This window comes from Trachurus trachurus, assembly GCF_905171665.1.
Source record: "Trachurus trachurus genome assembly, chromosome: 6".
Classification (NCBI taxonomy): domain Eukaryota; kingdom Metazoa; phylum Chordata; class Actinopteri; order Carangiformes; family Carangidae; genus Trachurus; species Trachurus trachurus.
The window spans coordinates 16,740,526-16,759,280 of record NC_139897.1 but is presented as its reverse complement, the minus strand read 5'-3'; the positions used below and the strand labels follow the sequence as shown (position 1 = coordinate 16,759,280).

The 18,755-nt window shown below is 44.1% G+C and overlaps 1 protein-coding gene across 2 annotated transcripts in view; it reads left to right on the top strand.

Moving 5' to 3' along the window:
* Positions 1-18,755, top strand: part of wwox (WW domain containing oxidoreductase) — a 129,022-nt gene that overhangs the window by 8,196 nt on the left and 102,071 nt on the right. For both annotated transcript variants that reach the window (XM_083974537.1, XM_083974538.1), the window contains exon 5: positions 2,370-2,476. In XM_083974537.1, coding sequence (XP_083830663.1) covers positions 2,370-2,476 — 107 coding nt within the window. The remainder of the gene's footprint in view (positions 1-2,369; positions 2,477-18,755) is intronic.

Here is an 18,755-nt window from a genome sequence, read left to right as displayed (position 1 = left end):
CAGGAAGGACAAACAAAGCGTGAAATCACTAAATCACACTCATTATTGGGGGGATATCAGTAGGGCTAGGATCCTAATGTACCATGAAGAGCATTCACGGCTTAATGGACATTTTACACAATTTTTATACATTTTATACATTTATACGTACACACTGTAAAGCAGATTTTCAACAATAGCTGAGCCATTTACTGTATTTTTGTTACATTGTGAATCTTCAGATTAAGCAAGCGCACAATCAAAAGATCCACTTAAACTGGGCTGAACTGTACAGTTTCAAAATGTTCTAACTAAAATTAGTCTCTTATTCTTCTCCTGTGTCCATGTTTACTATGCTGTTGTCTGATGAAACACAAAACACAACCTGGATGATGATCACAGCAGCGTATAGTGTAATAGCCAGGCCTCCCGTCTGTTGTAAAACACTTTATGACGCCTGTCAATCCACCGGAGCAGGAGAAACCTCCTCCCTCTGACCTCTCGTCATGTTCCACCATCAGCGTACAACGCTAAAACAGGCTCTCTTCGTTGTACACCTGACCAGGAGCTAATTTCAGCACGGCCCCTCTCCACCGTCAACATGGGTGAGAGGGCAGGGAGTCTCTGTTACAGCAACGCCGCTCTCGTTATTTCACAATTAATGTCAAGCCCTTGTTATTTGTCACTGGAAATACATGGCTTTGGTGCTGCAGCCGTTGTTGCTGCCATATTCTAATTTGTTCTCCATTATGGAAAACACTGGTGTCGATTAATTTCACTTTCATGGCTTGTACACACAACAAGTGAGAGGGAGGTGGTGTTGTTTACTAGCAGCCAGCACTCGTGTCCAATTTAGAAAGGCTGAAAAAAAAATGGAGGCATGTTTGAAACCATTTTTTCCCCCCCCTATCATTTGTGAATTTTGGCTGGTCCTCTGTTGTACAAATTTCATGCTGCATGTTCTGCTATAACCTGTAATTTGGTTATAATCATAAGTATTAAAATTCAATTGCAGTATAGTGACAATGTGGATGTTTTGTATGGGAGATTTTATGACGTTTGTTTCCTAAAGCCTGCCGCTCCACCTGTAAATTCAAAGCACATATTTACTCCAGGAGTCACACTGCTCGTTTTTTCTTTTTCTTTCCTTTTTTCCTTGTGTCATGTTGTTTTTATTTTCATTTCCATTTCCTCTGAGTGAAATGATCTCCGCTCACAGCCACAGTCCCCTCCATTACACCTAATAAGGTGTCATATAATTTAATTCCATGCTTCACTTGTCAGAAAGGGCTTCCAATCCTACTCCAATTTTGAGTTTTAATAGACATTAGTCCTTAACACTCTCCTCACAATTAGGCCTCCCAGTTTTGCTCTTAATGAAAATCAGATTAAGACATATAATCTAATTACAGTTCATATTAATCCACCCTCTGATACACTCTGCCTCTCAGACCCTCTTTGGAGCAATCAGTTATTTCGCCCGGCAGTTTGTCAGTCAGGACACTCGCACTGTGACTGTGCCTATCGGACTGTGGTTTGTATTTACTGTAGAGGTGGGAGTGAATAATGTGATCATGCTCTATGCTGTTGAACTTTTCCATGACACTTTGAAGGATAGTAAATGTCAAAGGAAATAAAAATACGGTGAAAGAAAAAAAGTTAATCTCGTAAATTAATTCAACCTACGGGTTGAAATGACCCATTTAGACTTGTAATTTAGAAATGAACTTCTCTCCCTCTATCTCCGGTTTTTGTCAGTTTTATCGTGACTACATGATTTGGATGGAGCCATGAAGTAGTCTTGGACTGATAAATTCTGTGCGTATCTGCGGACCTCGTTTCATGGGAGGAATGTCCTTATCTGAGGCCCTTTGATGTTGTGAAATATCACACCGAGGTTCAGTCTGAATGTCATGTCTGTTCGATTGTCATTTGACACCCCTCTATTATGAGCCATGTTTTCATAATTACTGCCATCACTGTATAATTACCAACATAATTAATAACCGACCTCCCTTCCTCTCACCCAGTATGAGCAGAGATACCTTCTTGAGAGCCGGCCGTCAGATCCCAAACTTTATCTAACACGCGAGAAAGAAGTCTTGAACCACAATTCCATCAGTTTCATCACTTCAGAGAGAGATGATTAACTCCCCCTACTAGACCACTGGGTTTCTCAATGAAAGAAATTATATGGAAAATTGATAGGGATTTTAACTTTCAACCCCCACCATCACCACCACCACCCCATTAGATTCAACCCCTGAGAATCAAAGTTATCTTCAGAAAAAAACTCATCTTTGAAGCATTTGCTCGCTTTCATTATTTTTTTTCTACCCCTCTTCATGTCTTTATCTGTCTCTGTCTCTGTCTCCCTGCTCATGTCTCAGGCTTCGAGGCAGCCAGGTCGTTTGCCCTTCATGGTGCCCATGTGATCCTAGCATGTCGAAACCTGTCCCGCGCCACCAAGGCTGTTGGTCTCATACAGGAGGAATGGGTAAGTGTCGGGCAAACCCTTTAAGAAACCAGCAAACTGTCTTGTCACATTCTTTACATTTCTGTTCTTATTGTCTGCAAATGATATACAAACACCAAAAGCAACAAACACTTGATCTTGCTAACAGCTTTTTGCTGAGAAGCCAAAGTGTGATGTATCATACTCCTCTGTGCCACAGGCAAAACAGCGCATTAGTGTCCCACTTTGTTACACTGGATGACTTGCTCCTTCATTATAACAACAAATATGGACACTGGAGTTTATTTTGTGTCAATCCCACATAAATGCTTGGTGGCATAATACCAAATGTGCATGAATCTACAGTTGAAAAGAGTTGGAAGGTCAGACATGATAGATGAGATAGATGAAAAAGTACACTGATGCTTTTAGTCTATGGGAGTCTTTGTTGTCTATAGAGATCATCAGCTTCATGCTTTATCTCATTTCATGTAATATTTGTAAAATATTACAGGCCTATGTTTTATACTTTGTTCATTTGATATTGTCAGCTCTATACATAGGTGTAATCTATATCAATAAAATATGATATAATCTATATAAGAGATCTGTTTTTAGCTGTTACTCCCTTTGATCACTCCATGATTCTTGACACATTTGTTTTTAAGGGTTAGAAGATAAAAGCTGACTTGACTTGACATGTGATGCGTCATATTTTACATTAATTCAGCTGTCAATGATGCGAAATGAATGATCCATATTTCACTATGATCAATGTAGTCACTTCTCCTTTGGTAAAAGAGAAACCCTTGTTTAGGTTTTCACAGAAACTGCTTCAATACTTCTCAGGAGAGGTGAAGAAACTTGTGTTTAGCTGCCTTCAGTGAAGCAAGTGAGAGAGGGAGAGTTGAATGGAGGAGGAGGGGGGGAGGGAGGGAGGGAGGGAGAAAAAGTGTGAGAGGGCATCTGATAATTACCTGAGATTATTGCTCTAATATCGCTGTGCTTGTGACGCGTCCCCAGATTTACGAGTGTGGGAAAATAAACAAGTGAAATGTGGGTGCTGGAGCAGAAAGAATAAGCCATTAGCACTGGGTTGATTACAGAGACCAGGACTTGAAGAAGAAGGAGTGTGAGTGCTCAGCGCAGATATGGAGAGAGAGAGAGAGAGAGAAAGAGAGAGAGGCTGAGAGGGGGGGTGGGAGGGGTGGAGAGGGAGAGAAAGAGAGGGAGTGAGACAAACGCCTTTGAGCGAGAGTAGATCCGCAGTGTTTAAACTCACCCAAGTCTCTAATTGAAGTATGCCCCTGGGGCTGTCAGTGCTGCTCCACAGTGTGAAATCCAGTGTACAGATCTGTTAATGTAGCTGCTTTGTCTGAATGAGTGAGGAAACGCTCCGATCCAAGCACCAAATTCTGTGGCCAAATTGATTTTCAAGCTTCACACCTGCCACAGAATTGTTGGAGGTGTAGTTGAATGTTTGTTAATTAGGAAAACGGAGGCTGCTTGGAATTGTTTCAAAAGATTAAATGATTAGTGACCTCTGCAGTGTAAATGGTATAATCGTCCCTATTTGTGGTACAGTGGCACACAGCATGTGCAGATTGTCAGCAAATTTAATAGAGACTGAGTTAATAGAGTCCTGTATAGTTCAAATAGAGCATGAGTGGCGAATTAGCATTCCCTAAGCTCACTCCATATTTCCTTCTCAAGGAATCCCCCCCTGTTATAGGCTAATGAATAAAAGTCACAATATCAGAATAAATCTTGGCCGCAAATTCTCCCCTCTGGCGACATTATTAATAGATTCAGGAGAAGAATAGAGAGGAGGATTAATCTTTAAGATGATGGATGGGCTCTGCTCGCCTTCCCATGCTCCAACGTTAAGGTCATTTTGATAAGAGAGTATATTTTGGGGTCCTCTGTACAAAAGGTCATCATATCTACTTCCAGGTCCCTCTCAGAGTTCCGCTCCGGCTGCCAGGAGTGGAACTGCTGTCCCGATTGCACGAAACCTCTGACCTCTAACTACCTGCTTACTATTACTCTGAACTCTCTCTTTCTCTAACTCTCTGTCTCTCCCTCCCTGCGCGTCGTCTCGGGCTGTGTGGGCTGGCGCTGCTGTTCGGGGCGGTGAGAGTGATGGCTCATCCGCGGTGCAGGGTGGTGCGGTTCAGCGCAGCACCTTGTACTGACAGTGGGTGTAATAGTGGGGTCACAGATGGATAATGGGCAGGTCAGAACAGCCACTGGCTGTTAGGAAGAGCAAGGTCAGAGGGTTTATCCTTCCCAGGCAATCATACTGTGCTCTGCCAGGAACAGCCACAGTATAAACAGAACAATACATTTAACACCAGATTCCTGGAAGAGATCGCCTGTGTACCTCTTCTTTAACTGGTATGAAGGCATTTGTTTCTATATTTGAACACATTTAACCGCTCGTTAGTACTTGACATTACAGGGCTTTTTGCACTCCAGTTTGTGTTTTTTGCTGAGCTTTTTGTCATAAAAATTTGTTTCTTGCTGTGTTTATGCTACACACTGTTTTCATGATGGGACTTTAGTTGCATCTCCACTGCAGGCCCGTCGTTGTGTGTGTTGTTTTCTCTGCCTCTATCCGAGCCGTGAGGTGAAACCCCTCCAGCAGGCTCATTAGGGGAGTTTAGAGTGGCGGAGAGGGGATAAACATTTACCTTATGATTGTGTTTTACAATAAGCCCGATGCTGGTTGACTTTATAGGGTTCAAAGGGGGCTCTTTTTACAGGCAGTGATGAAGCCACAGTAAAACCAGGAGGGGATTAAGCAGCAGATGGGTGCTGGGAGAGATGCAGAGAGAGAGCAGTGTAAGATGGGAAGACACACAGAGGAAGAGAAATGCAGAGAATGAAGTGTGCTAAGTTAAAAAGGTAGATAAATTTAGTGAACTCCAAACTTTTTATTTTTATTTTCATGTAGGCTACTCTGGAATTTTCTGTATTGTTGTAAAAATTTGCATCCTGGTATTGTCACATGGAGTCCTTCAGGGCGGCTCTGCTGTGTAAATGTTAAAGCCCACAGCTCTTGGCCTCTGCCCCACACTTTAACTACGTGTGTCATTTTCCCACAGCCCAGCCTACATATCTATCTCCTATTCCACTCACAGTACAGGCAGGTTAAGTTGCTGGTTAACAACCAAAGTGTTGCCTGCGTGCCAGAGATTTATTTTTCCTGATTGCCTTTAAAATTCTGCTTATCTTTGACTCCGGTTTCTCCCTCAGAAGGCCGTAATGGACTCCCTTGAGATGCAGCCCACTGCTTGATGGGCCAAGCAAGGCCCTTGGCCCCTGAGTAGAATACAGCACACACACACACACACACACACACACACACACACACACACACACACACACACACACACACACACACACACACACACACACACACACACACACACACACACACACACACACACACACACACACACACACACACACACACACACGCGTGCCATGGTCGTATTTTGTAATTTCTTTCCCTTTTTTTAAAATCCAAAATGCTTATTTCCCCTACTGCCCCTTTCTACAACACATGCTAATGAGATGCTTTGTAAAGGCGTTAATTAGCGAGCTAGTCACTGATTGCTGTGCTTGTTTTTGTTGTGTGTGTGTGTGCGTGTGTGTGTGTGAGTATGGCAGGGGGGTATTAATATGGCTGTGTGCCGCTGAGGAGAGTTCTGTCAGGGTCTGCTCTGGAACCAATTAGGCTAAAGCTCAGTGTCCACCGAGGCTGCAGGGAGAAAAAAAGCCTGCTGCTTGCAATGTCAAACAGCAGCATTAACACAGGCCAGAGAGGTAGAGTGAGACAGGCGGACTGAGAGCCGATAAACAGTGGTCACTCATGCAGGCAGGAAGACGGCCTGATAGAGCCGATAGACAGTTCCTTTGCTAGATACAGTATGAAACACAGACAAAGAACACACTCCAACTCTCGTATCACTTACCTTACCCTGTCTCACTCTCTCTATACATATATTTAGATCTATATATAGAGATATATAAATATAGACGTATATCTTTATAAAAATGTGTAGAGGCAACCTATCCAACACTCTCACTGAAGCTGATGCTGGAGGATAAGGTAACATCACAATCAATGAAACACAGTGTTCCTTCCCAAGTGTCTGCTATTTCAGGTGGAGTGACTGGATTTCTACAAAGCACAGGTGGCAGAGGTCTTGAAAGACAAATGGGCGGAAAAAAAAGTCAGTCTCACCTTGAAAATGTCAGTACATAACGTCGTGCTCCCATAGCTTCTTGATACACAACCTCTCTGAACCTCATCGGCTTCTTCCTGCTCATACCCTGTGATTTATAACGAGGATGTCACACGTTTATGTGTCATGGCCTACATACAGCAGCATGAGGTGGCAAAGTTCTCTGGATGAGTCCCACGTTTCCTCTAGAAAACTACTTTCTTGCATGACTGCGTGCGTCGATGTAGTCATGAATTTAGACCCCATTCTGTGTCACCCTTACTCTGCATTTAACCTGATTCACACATGTTTGGAGAGGAGAAGTGGTGTGCGAGTGTGTGCGTGTGTGTGTGTGTGATGCATGTGTGCCTGCATTTGTCCATTTGCCCGGTGCATAACCTCCTGTGTCAGTCTGACAGGCCCTGTGCCCCCGCTGGCCACCATGCCATGCCACACTCCTCCTGCTGAGGCCAACAGGAAGTGACACATGTGAAATGCTGACCTGGTCGGTTGCAGCCCCCTCCAGGGCCTCAGGATGCTGCTCTTTTAGTCACTCTTCCCTTTGCTCCCTGGCTCTTTTTTTTTCTTTTAATCTTCCAGAAGACCCTCAAAAAGCTTCTGTCCGCCTCCATTCACCCATCGTTTCTGTAAGACTCTTTCCCCTCTTTGTCTCTTTCCCAAAATGATTAAGGAAATTGCAGCCCATTTCCCAGGTCAGTGAGCAGGTCTGTATCACTCTTCTATGCTGCTAGAGAGCCCAGTAGATCATGGTCCATAATGTTTAGGTCTTATATCTTGCAGTATTTGACCTTTAGCAATTGTTTTTCCATGTACAGTACGATTTCACAACCACCTTCAGTTCAGTTTTAATGTCATGTGATGGCACAAAACTTATTTTCTTCCGTTTTGACCTAAAAATGAGGCAACGGCAAATGGCAAACCAGCAGTTTCTTTGATTGCTTTAGTGAAACATACCTGTTTAGGATAGCTCACGTGGTGCGCTTCCTTTCATTAAAAAGCATAGGCAAAAAGTAATTTTTTTGCATGAAGGTTTTGCTGACACGCCACTGTTAAAGCTCAGATAAATCCGGTGGAGATTGTTGTTGGTGATGTTGAAGCTTGTACTTAAGCAGCCCTAGAGCTCCTTTTCAGGCCGTCCCCAGACTATACCAACATTATACCTACCGCTTTCCCCTCTCGCTGCTGTCCCAATCCTCTCCTCCAATCTCAGGTGCATCCACTGAATCATTTAGGGAGAGGCGGCTGTCCCTTATTTTCAGGATGAGGCATTGTGCAAATCGGTCTGTTTCCTTGCGTATTAGTAGCACGACTCCCACCCCCCCAGGGAGACCATCTCATCTCTCTTTATTTACTTATTTATTTGTGTGTTTCCTGCCTGTGTTCTGTCTGTAAACTGGGAATAAAAAGGTCCCTCAACCCCAGCTGTACTTTATGTCGACTTGGCGCTGAAGAGAACAGAAAGGATGGATGGAATGAGGGTGGAATTGCGATATGTAAATGTGATGAGGAAACCCCCTTTTCCACAAATTTGTCCTGCTGATTCCTCCAACAACCGGCAACCACACAAAGCTCTAAAACTACAATAGGATTTACAGGAATATACCATAGAGGATTTCTTTACATTACACAGGTGGCGGCTACAACGCAGCTTATGGTGAAGGAGTCTTTGTGTAGTTGCTAGTATAAAAGTGAAAGAGTTGAATACCTGAAGGTTGTAACAGTGTGTGAGTGTGTGTGTGCATCTCTGTACTACATGTCACATGTACAGCATGTATGCACACGTACAAGCACGTGCATGGTCATTGCGCACACCCGTCCCCATGGTGTGTATTTAAATGCTTGATTATGCATTTTGCATAGCTTTGGGACATGCATCACTCTTCCCAGACTGCTAATAAAGTGACCAGGGAGATGGGGAACCTAAATGAATCCTAAAGTGCCTGGCTTGCATTCCTCACTCCCTCACTCGCTCTGCTTAGTTATTCCAGCCCGCCGCAAAAAGCTGTGCGCCGCTCAGCTCTCCTCCTCCTTATGTCTGTCTGCTACAGCCAGGTGCTCTGTCTCCTGAAGAGGTGTGGCCTGCTCCTAATTGCCTGGACCACGGTGAACTATGGGCAAATGCTCTGTGTGAAGGAGCGCCGTGGAGGAATAATTTTGAATAAATCACATAGTTAGCCGGGTGCTATTTTCTGCTAAATAAGCACTTCGGCGGCCGTCTCACATGGAGGTGTGAGCGTTAGAATGACGGGTCACTTGCCATAGGTCATGTTGGGGAGGATTTAAATGATTTAAATGATGTCACTGCCACTGAAGGGGACAGGTTGAGGAAGGATGTGTAAGGCAGCACCTCTTTGTTGTTTGAACCTGACAGACTCTCATCCTTCACTCCTTCACTCTCCCCTCTGAAGGAGGGCTCATAGCCCTGGGACGAGGGCTTCTTATGATGAGAGGGGTGAGAGGTTGCTTGGATCTCTTTCACTCTTTCTCTCTCTCTCTTTCTCTCTCTGCCAGCGGAGAATGTTTTTTATTGAACTCTGAGAAGTGCTGACCACAGAGAGACAAGTCCAGCGCACACTGTAATGTTTTAAATCAGGAGATGAGCCAGTTGTAATAAGCTGCAGCCAAATAGACTCGGGCTTAGTTGACGCCTGCCAAACAAGCAAACATAGCAATGTTGAATGCAGAAACCATCTGGCAACTGGCTATAACATTTATCTGCTATTACCCTGAGCTCTTTTAACATCTTTAGCACAGTTTGAAATGAGCCTAGGCTCTCTGATTCCATGATAACGTTCATAGGAGATGCAATAGGCTAATTAGATGTAATTCTGTGTTTGATGTCTCCATGAGATTGAAATTGTCTGATGCTGTCTCTCATCATCTTTCATAACCCACAGTATGTTCAGGCATGAGATGGGAGCTTAATGAGTATATGTACTATGTGTATGTGCGTGCATGTGTTTGGTGCCCTACATATCAATGTCTGATTGCGTTTCACATATTAGAGGGAGGAGAAGAAGGGAAAAAAAAGGAAGAAGGAGAGGACTGTGTATGTGTGTAGCCTGTTGTCACTTTGTTTGTGTCGTGAAGGACAGAGGGATTGTCTGCTAATGAACAAACAAGTGCGTCACAACAAGTCAACAGCTGTCCTGTCCAGCCGTTCGGACACTGTAAGTCACTAATTTCAATGTCAGACCATTCAAGAATAGGAGTTACAAAGCTCGCCATAGTCAGATGTCTGCAGCGAAAGAAATGTGGAATCATGATGATGCTGCTGGAAACTGATGAGTGTATTTTTTCTGTTTTTATCCGGTTGTGTACCAGGTAAATGTGGATTTTTTTTCTTTTTGTTAATGGTATTTAAGAAATATTTTTATGGTATTTCTGTGCAGAACTTTGCAAATTGTCTTTCTTGACTTTTGCCTGACTTTTGCTTTGACTTGGCTTTTGCTGATATGGCTGTGTCTCTGAGCCTTGTTGTTTATAGGATATCCTCTGCAGTCAGGTCTCATGGAACTGATATCAGCGAACCGCTCCAGGCATCCAAACAATCCTGCCCCAGGCACAGCTATCATTATTTTTCTGGGAAGTTGTGTCCATGTGCTGTTTGTGTGTGAGTGTGCATCTAAGTATGTATATGTGTGTGTGTTTGTATGTGCTTTGACACAGAGTTAAGACTGGTTTACAGCTTAATCAGTCTGTGTAACTGAATGCATATTTATCAGAGAGAAAATTCATGCTCAAAGAATCAGACCTCAGCCCATACATCATTATCAAACACACATACGCACACCCTCAGACACACACAGACACACAGGCACACACACACATACACACACAGATCCACATTTCATTAGAGAGGCAGATTCAGGCAGCAGTAGATTAAAAACAACGTGTGTTTTTACAGGTCCATAAATCAAGCATGGGACGAGGGGGATTCATTTAGAGAACACCAGAGTTGTGGCGTAGTTGCCCTCACGTGACCAATGCTTAACTGCGATACTTTGATACACTGCCTTTTTATTAGTTTCATTCTCTCCTGCCCCATATCAATGATTATCTCTCAGCTCACATTTGACTTGCAGAGCAGGCTGGATGTTGTGTTCATTTTGGTTGAAGATTTCGATGATGAAGCGGCCTCCCTTTGCTAACCAGTGATTAAGCCTACACATCGGCAAATGATCAGGCCTACAGAACAGTATAACAGCATAATGCATCCTAATTGTACACAGCTGTGATGCGTAGGAATGATCCTGTGTCTATAAGCACTTTATTTTTTCACTTACAGGTACTGTATTTAGATGGTAAAGCCTCTATCATATTTTTATTCTCTCCATGCATTGAACTGAAATCGCCTGGTGGATGCTTGCTGACCAGGGCTGTTAATCTGTTATTGCTGTTTGGGCTGCTCATACTTTCAAATACGGCACTAGAGTATTAATGGTGTGTGAAGCACTCCTATTTAATGTTTTGTTGATCGGTGATGTTGGGATATAAATGCGACATCATACATGCACACCCACACACTCACTCCCTCTCCACAGATGTAGTGTGAACGCCCAGTGTCGGTCGGGGTCCTTCTGAGGTTTACCTGTGTGCTGGTGTGTCTGTGTGTTTGTAATCCCTGGTTTCACAGCCGTCTCTGTGTGTCAGTGCTGGTTTCAGGCTGGAGAGCAGGTGTAATTTCCCCTGCACTAAAACCCCAACAAGTGGCACCAGGGGAGAGAGGAGCATATTACAGGTTCAAACGGCTCTGCTCCCGTGGACTACAGAGAGCTACAGGCTCTCCTGACCTGCGACCGGGCGCAGCCGCTGTGTGTGTACGTGTGTGTACGTGTGTGTATGTTGAGGGAGGCTCAGAGGTGTCGGAGCTGCCTCGCTGTGTTTCTTTCATAGTGTAAAGCCTTTATTAGGGCCTGGACCTGTTTTGGGGGCCGCAGGGCAATATTATTTCACATGTTTCGGTCGAGAAATGAGCATGTGTGTGTGTGTGTTTGTGTGTGCACGGGTGTGGGAGTGTGTTTACCGTACAACTTTTAGATAACCAGCTCTATATAGAGGCAGGTTAGAAGGTGAACAGGTTTGGTAAATATATCAAATAACTCTGTAATAAAACCTGCAGTAAACCAGTGAACACAGTTTCACCTCTGGCCTCTAACTCCCCCAGTCACAGCACTATATGTAGACCACAGGGGCTCAGATGATTAAATCTGCGGGGGTCTGGATGCCACAGAGACGCAGTCTGATGTTCACACTCTTTTGAGTCGATGCTCTACCAGTGCTATCAAAATAGATTGTGTTATTATTTCCTGAGTGTACAGTTGTTATTTTAATAATGGAGTATTTACAAAACGGCTCCCCTGAACACTCCAGTCCAAATTTCCTTTCCTATAATACTACAGACAGAAGTTTAGGGAATCTTTAGTGGCTCTGTCCCTTTTTATCATTAGATTAGGGAAAGGTGACACTCTGGCCACCACAGCCGAGCTTGTTATCTGAGATAGCATTATGTGTGTAGGATAGTTAGTCCTCATCCTAAACTGTTTATCCTGTGATTTTAAAAAGTGAAACAAATGGGAACAATAAGTCCAATCCAATAAATCCAATCACATTTTCCTGATAATACTTAGAACACTCTCTGGCTCTACCCTGCAATACAAGAACATCAATGCATCGTCTCAACATCAAGTTGTGAGGATGTTAACTTTTTGCGCGGAGTATGCAACTCCTCTCAAAATATCACGAGTGTAACAGTTTTCATTTTAAAATGATGACTTAAAAAGTAATCCGAAGATGTTCTCAGCCAAGTCGGTGAGCCAACGTTTACTTAGTAGTTGCAGCTGATAAAATCTACTTCACCCTGTTTATGTTTATACGTATACAACTCACTACTTTCAAAATTAGAGAAGAAATGGTGGTAAATCTGCCCTCACAGTTGTTGTAAACTGCACATGAACCAGGCCAGAATAAAAAGTTTGACAGTTGAAGCAACAGCAGTTAAAGCTCATTTGGGTCAATCAACTCCTGTTGGTATTATATCCCATTGGTACAAAGTTTCCGTGCGAATATCTGGGGAAAATATTAGCTGTAAATTCATTTTTACTTGATAATCCACCAAACGTTTTTTCCGTGTCATTTGCAGTGCTGTTCTACAGTATGAATCACAAAGAGCTGCTACAGGATAGAGTAATTTGACCGATATTTGTCATTCCAACAGGTCTGTGTGTGGCAGTGAATGGTGAACAGAGTTAATTGGTGCCTCTCATCTCCCCTCTGAAGGGCACTGCTGCCTAATAATACAGTGTCATGATGAATTAGCCCAAATAAAACCCTGCACACAGCAATGAATGATGAGCTTATGTCTGTACGAGTGTATGTGGGTGCATGCGCACGTGAATATTTCCTTGAGTGAGTCTGCCCCATTAATTTTTGGTAACCAAATCTCCATTAGGTTTGAATGAGTGACCAAAGACGAGCCAACTGGGGCAAGCAAGAGGGCTGGACTGAGGGGCAGATGGGAGGTAAGATCACCAGGGATGAAGGGAAGAGTGCAGAGTGTGGCTGAGGAGACAGTGAAGGAAGGAGTGAGGTGAGGGGGGGGGGGGGGGGGGGGGGGGGTTGGTGTGGCGAGGATGCTCATCCATTACACCCCACCGCGGCCCAGGGGTCGGCTTCAGCAAGACTGATTCAGAGCGATCAGGTTTGGACTCCATCTCCCATAAATCCTGGCATGTGACGCTGATGGATGTGGGCCATAAAGCCTCCCGCTCTGACATGCGGAGAGCAACATGGAGAACCATGGGAAAATGTGAGTGCTCCAGGTTAATGTCAACGAGGCCTGGGAGTGAAGAGGGGATGATGGAGGGAAGGAAAGACAGGGACAGTGAGAGATCAGAGGTGCAGAGAGGGGGATTGAGAAGACTGAGTGGGCCGAGAGCAGAATGTGAAACAGCAGAGAGTATGTGGGAACACTACAACAGAATTTACTGTGACATTGCAATAATTCAGCTGTCACCGTGCTGCTTTAAACTCATGTTGCTTAGAGTGCAGCGAACATTCGCAACCCATTTGAAAGAGACAAAGACATGTAAATATCTTGACACTGACACTCATTTTGTAATTTATTTCCTCCCGTCTCCAAAGCTTGGTAATAAGCCACATGGCTATCAAAGAGTTTGGCAAGAGTATTAGTGTGTTTTTTGTAGTGTAATTAATTCTGTGTGTCTTTTCATTTATTCTGTTATTGTACGTCTGCGTGGTGTTTAATGCATGACCAAGACGAATACAGCTCATTAAAAAACGCCTTGTGATTATAATAGGGCCAAATACAGGAACTGCCGACCTGGCTAGACAGGAAATGGAGACATGTATACTTCCTCATTAACAGAACCCCATTTGGGCCATAAAGCACCATCCCAATGCGCTCAAGGAAAATGCCCTGATTAGAGGAGTGGAGGGGCATTGTTGCCCTAATGAAGGCTTCCCCCACAGTCATTTATGATATTGGTATGGGTGGTATGGTGACTAGGCCTGTGGGATGAGCCGACTTACGGTCAGATGGACGTGAGCTATAGCCGATGCAAGTGCATTAGGATTGGTGGGAGAGACGAGAGGGCCAGGGGAATGCATATCCACAACTCATTTGCAGGAGTCAGTTTTACTAGGTTGCGGCTAATGGAGATGAGCTTGTGTTAAGAGCCAGGGGAGACGCTAATTTTACATAAAACCAAAAGAGGCCTGAGAGCCGTGAGCACGTGTTTGTGTGTGTTCAATTTGTGCTCGCTTTATTCTGCCGGTTCACCCAGTGAATTTTTAAATGCTGACCATCCTGTCTCGGAGAAGCTTTCTCTATCCAGCTGGAAGAGAAACGCTCACGAATGACGTCACTTATCATTACCATGTTTGCTCTTTTAATTTACATTTTAATGAATTGATATCTGATTGAAAACACTGCATTCGGTTTAATCGCGCGAGACGTCCGTTTAGATGAGATAATGTTTGAGGATAATCGGCACATTCTGTTATTATTATTTTTTTGCGATTCTGTTGCCAAGAAAGCAAAGTTTCTCTTTGACAAATCCATGCAAATGAGCGACCTTTGCACAAAGTTTGTGCCACTGTTCAAAGGATTTTTTTTACAGGCACTAGAACAATTTTTGGGAGGGCTGGAGAGTGTTCACAGACACAATGTTTTATTTGCACTGCCTTGCGTTGAAACAGCTATTATGTAGAACAGATAATGGGATTTACAGAGAATTTATGAGGCTTTGTTTTTTGTGTGCCTTCCACTCATAATGGTGCCGTTCATAAATAGCATTCTGCCTGTCTACTATTTTCCTCCATACAGTCCTTACCAATCGTCGTAATAATGACAGTCACTGACGGAGTACTGCTTTTTAATATGGAGAAGAAGAACTGAACTAATTTATGCACTGAATTTGAAAAAGTCCCGGTTGGAACAAAAGCAACGTATTTGTAAATGTTAATGTTTTGCCCTACTTAGAAATACCTCGACCAAGTCCAAGCATAAACTTCTCCTCTGCCCATCGCTGCCTCATCCTCTCCCACCCTCCTAATTTCTCCACTTTTTCTCGTCCCACCCCCCACCACTCCCCCCGCCATCGCCACAGGAGCTACCTGAGGCCCTTGTGTCCACCTCATTCATCACCTGGGTTTGATTCCTCTGCTCCGAGAGAGAGAGAGAGAGAGAGAGAGAGAGAGAGAGAGAGAGGGGAAGAAAGAGTTGAGGAGGAAGAGTAAAGAGTCATAACAAACCCTCCTCTGTTCTCTCTTTTTCTCTTCTACCCCCCCTCCCTTCGTCAGTGTGTGAGGGAGAGATGAATGCAGCCAGTGGAATTAATTGCACCCCGTTACTGAAGATCAGCAAGTTTGCACTGTTGGCGTGCTGATCTGCCATATGGCTGCCCACTAGGTGAACACTTTGATTAATGTTGCCCACTCCCCAGTTTTTTCCCCCCACTAATATTTGATTCTGATAACTGAAACTCAGCTCCTCGTTTTGAGTCTCTCCGTCTTCGGTCCTCACTCTCCGCCTGTTTCTCTTTTGTGTTGGTCTTTTTCCTCCGCTCAAACCTGAGCCATCTTTGTTTGCGGGAAAAGTTTGGTTTCCAGTCTTGCCTTTCTCTTTCGTCGTTGTTTTTCTTCCAGTTTCACTTACGAAGTCTTTGTGTGATGTGGCGTCGGTGTGGGCCGTGTGGATTTTACAGTATCAGTGAGATTAGAGGGAGGAAGAAAGGCTAAAGTGCGACTGTGTTGGGGAGAGGTTTGGAGCTATGGGTAGATGTCCTTTGCAGTTGATTAGGCCCCTGGTGTGTCGAGTGTTTCTCTATTAGCCTCCTCAGCCTCTTGTCTTCTGTGCACAGTGACTACTTTCTACCCCAGAGATCTGGGATATACACACACACACAAACAAACAAACAAACAAACAGGTACAGACACACACACATGTCATGCACACAGTCAGATAGGTAGCTGTGCTGTGGTCCAGGCAGTAACAAGGAGGTGAACAGATGCCAGAGTCACAATATCAATAGGGCTGAGTGTAGGTAATAATACCTTAGCAGGGTTCAGCCATGAGACAGCGCTAACTAGAGAGGCAACTCTCAAGTGGAGCATTCACTATCTGCAAATCACAAGATGTAGCTGTGTGTGCATCTGTATGTGTGTGTTTGTGTTTGTGGGTTCACATGCTCCCATTACATGTTGGAGCGAGTCTGGTTTTGCTGCAGGGGAGCAGTGGGATGGTGTCAGTGCCATCATCAACTCTGAGATAAAATGTTCTCACCTAAGGTCACAAGTTCACGTTTGTTTTCTTTTTTTTCTTCTGTTATAATGAGGCAGCAATACAGAACACTATATGCAGACATCTATGCTGGAGCATCTATTACAATATCATGGGTGCTTTGTTTTCCCTCTGTTTTATGGCCTGTTCCTGCTGCTCGTCTATTTTGGTCTTCCTCAGTCTTGTTAAGTGCTGCCATTCTCCTGTGTTTGGATGTGGCCCAGAGGGCCCTTAGCAAGACCAGGGGCTGGGAATGAGCTGCGAGCCCCAGCCAGGGGGTGCCCATGGTAGGCTGCCAGTTCCACTAAATCTCCCTGATTACCCGGGGTGGCTGTGGTGTGATGGGGGTGTTACCAAGGTGGTGGGCTCTCCAAAGAGGCTGATTGAGATGCAAATGGAGGCCATAACTCAGATGTAATGCAGACCTGAGCACCCTTTGCCTCGTCCGTTCCTGCTCACCTCACTCCCTCATCGCTCCCCATTTACTCCAGCAGAGGAGGAGGGACTGTTATTGTCTCAGGATAAAGTTAGATATTTATCATAGTGTAGGATGGGCGCAGAGAAATAAGATGTTATTGTGGGGGCCGAGAAGAATGAAAAAGTACATCCATGTAAATTGGCACCGGTTTTGATGAGGGTAAACAATGATATCAGATACAAGCAGAGTCAGTGCACTTGCTCCTGTAGCTGCCCACATGAACACACTCAGAGACGCACCTGAAGATAGCCAAGTCTGCTTCTGTTTCTTAGAAAGAAGAACAGATGGACACTATAAAGTAGGACGAGGGATTCACTGGTTTGCCAGTAGAAAGGTGGAGTGAACAGGGGAAGAGGAGGGGGAGGAGTAATTGCAGAGTCCTTTGCTGAATTGTTCTGTGGATGCAAATTTAAATCCCTCCTATTATTTTAATAATCTGCCTTTTACTGCTTGTGCTCGGATCATTTGTTTGCAAACCAGGTTATTTGGAGAGGGAGGCTCGGGGGTAATTTCATGCTTTGGAGCATTTATATCTATAACTTAATGAGGAGAGGGCCTGTTGTTTCCTGGTAATACACTGCTAGAGGGGAGCAAACTTTTTATTCTCCGTTTAGGGTACTGTTAGAGGGCAATAATGTGAGATTACTCTGATGGAATTAAGGAGCAAACTGAGGAGAGACCTAATGCAGCTTTAGGTGATAGACCAAACTTAGTACTGATGCCTCATTCAGGGTTTTTTAGGTTCATGGGGTACACCATAGGAGATGGGCTTTCCCAGTTGCCCATCACAATAACTGTGAACACATGTCTTCAAAGATTTTTTCAAATTGAAGCGCCTCTATCCCAAACCACTAGCTAATTGGGCTCAGTCTCGTTCAGCCCATACAGTATGTACTTTTTTTCTTTTTCCCTCTCAATAATCTCAACTTCTTAAAATGTTTACACAGCAGATGAAACCTAGTCTAGTGTATCAATTTATGAAATTCAAATTTGTCTCCTTCTTATTGTCCCTTAGTTGGTGTCGGGGCAGGGGGTCGGCCTCGTGGCCCGGCCCAACTCAATTCAACACAACCTTATTACATTAAGATGGGAGACAAAAGGAGGACTCGCCATCTCCTCCAGAAAGCAGCACGTGGTCTAGTGAGATGATCAGGATGGTTAATGTAGTTACTCTCCTTCAGTGGAGCCAAAGACGTTGTGGGATGTCATGATGGAGCAAGAGGACGTGTGTCTGCGTCTCATCGTCCACTGTCTCTCCTCCTCTTCCTCTTTTGCTCTCCTTCCCTCACTCCTCTGTTCCCCAGTGAAGGACTCTTCTCCGGGGCAAAATTGAATCAGACTGCATGAATTAAAGCAATAATTCAATTTGTTTACAAGGCATCATTTATTCTCTGTCAGGCCGGCGCTCCGTTGACAATCGGTGGCTCGCTGACCCCCGACCTTTGCTGAAGTCACGTGATGCATTTATTACATTGTTCAACGTGAGTCTTTCAGGCTATTATCAGGTGACAAGGGGCTAAAGATGCATGATGAGAATCCTATTATTCAAATCTGCGCAACACTGTAACAGAATGCAAAACTGCATGACCTTATCAGCAGACAGGGTAGATCATGTAAATGGTGCTTGAACAACTGGAGTTGGTGGTAATGAATGTTCTCATGAATATGAAAATAACAATAATGATACTTTGTGTTATTGTTTAATATCTAACAGTGACACTTTTAGCCCCTTGCATGCCCATCTCTCTTTTTTCTCTTCTAAAATTCTTTTTCCATTCATTCATTTGT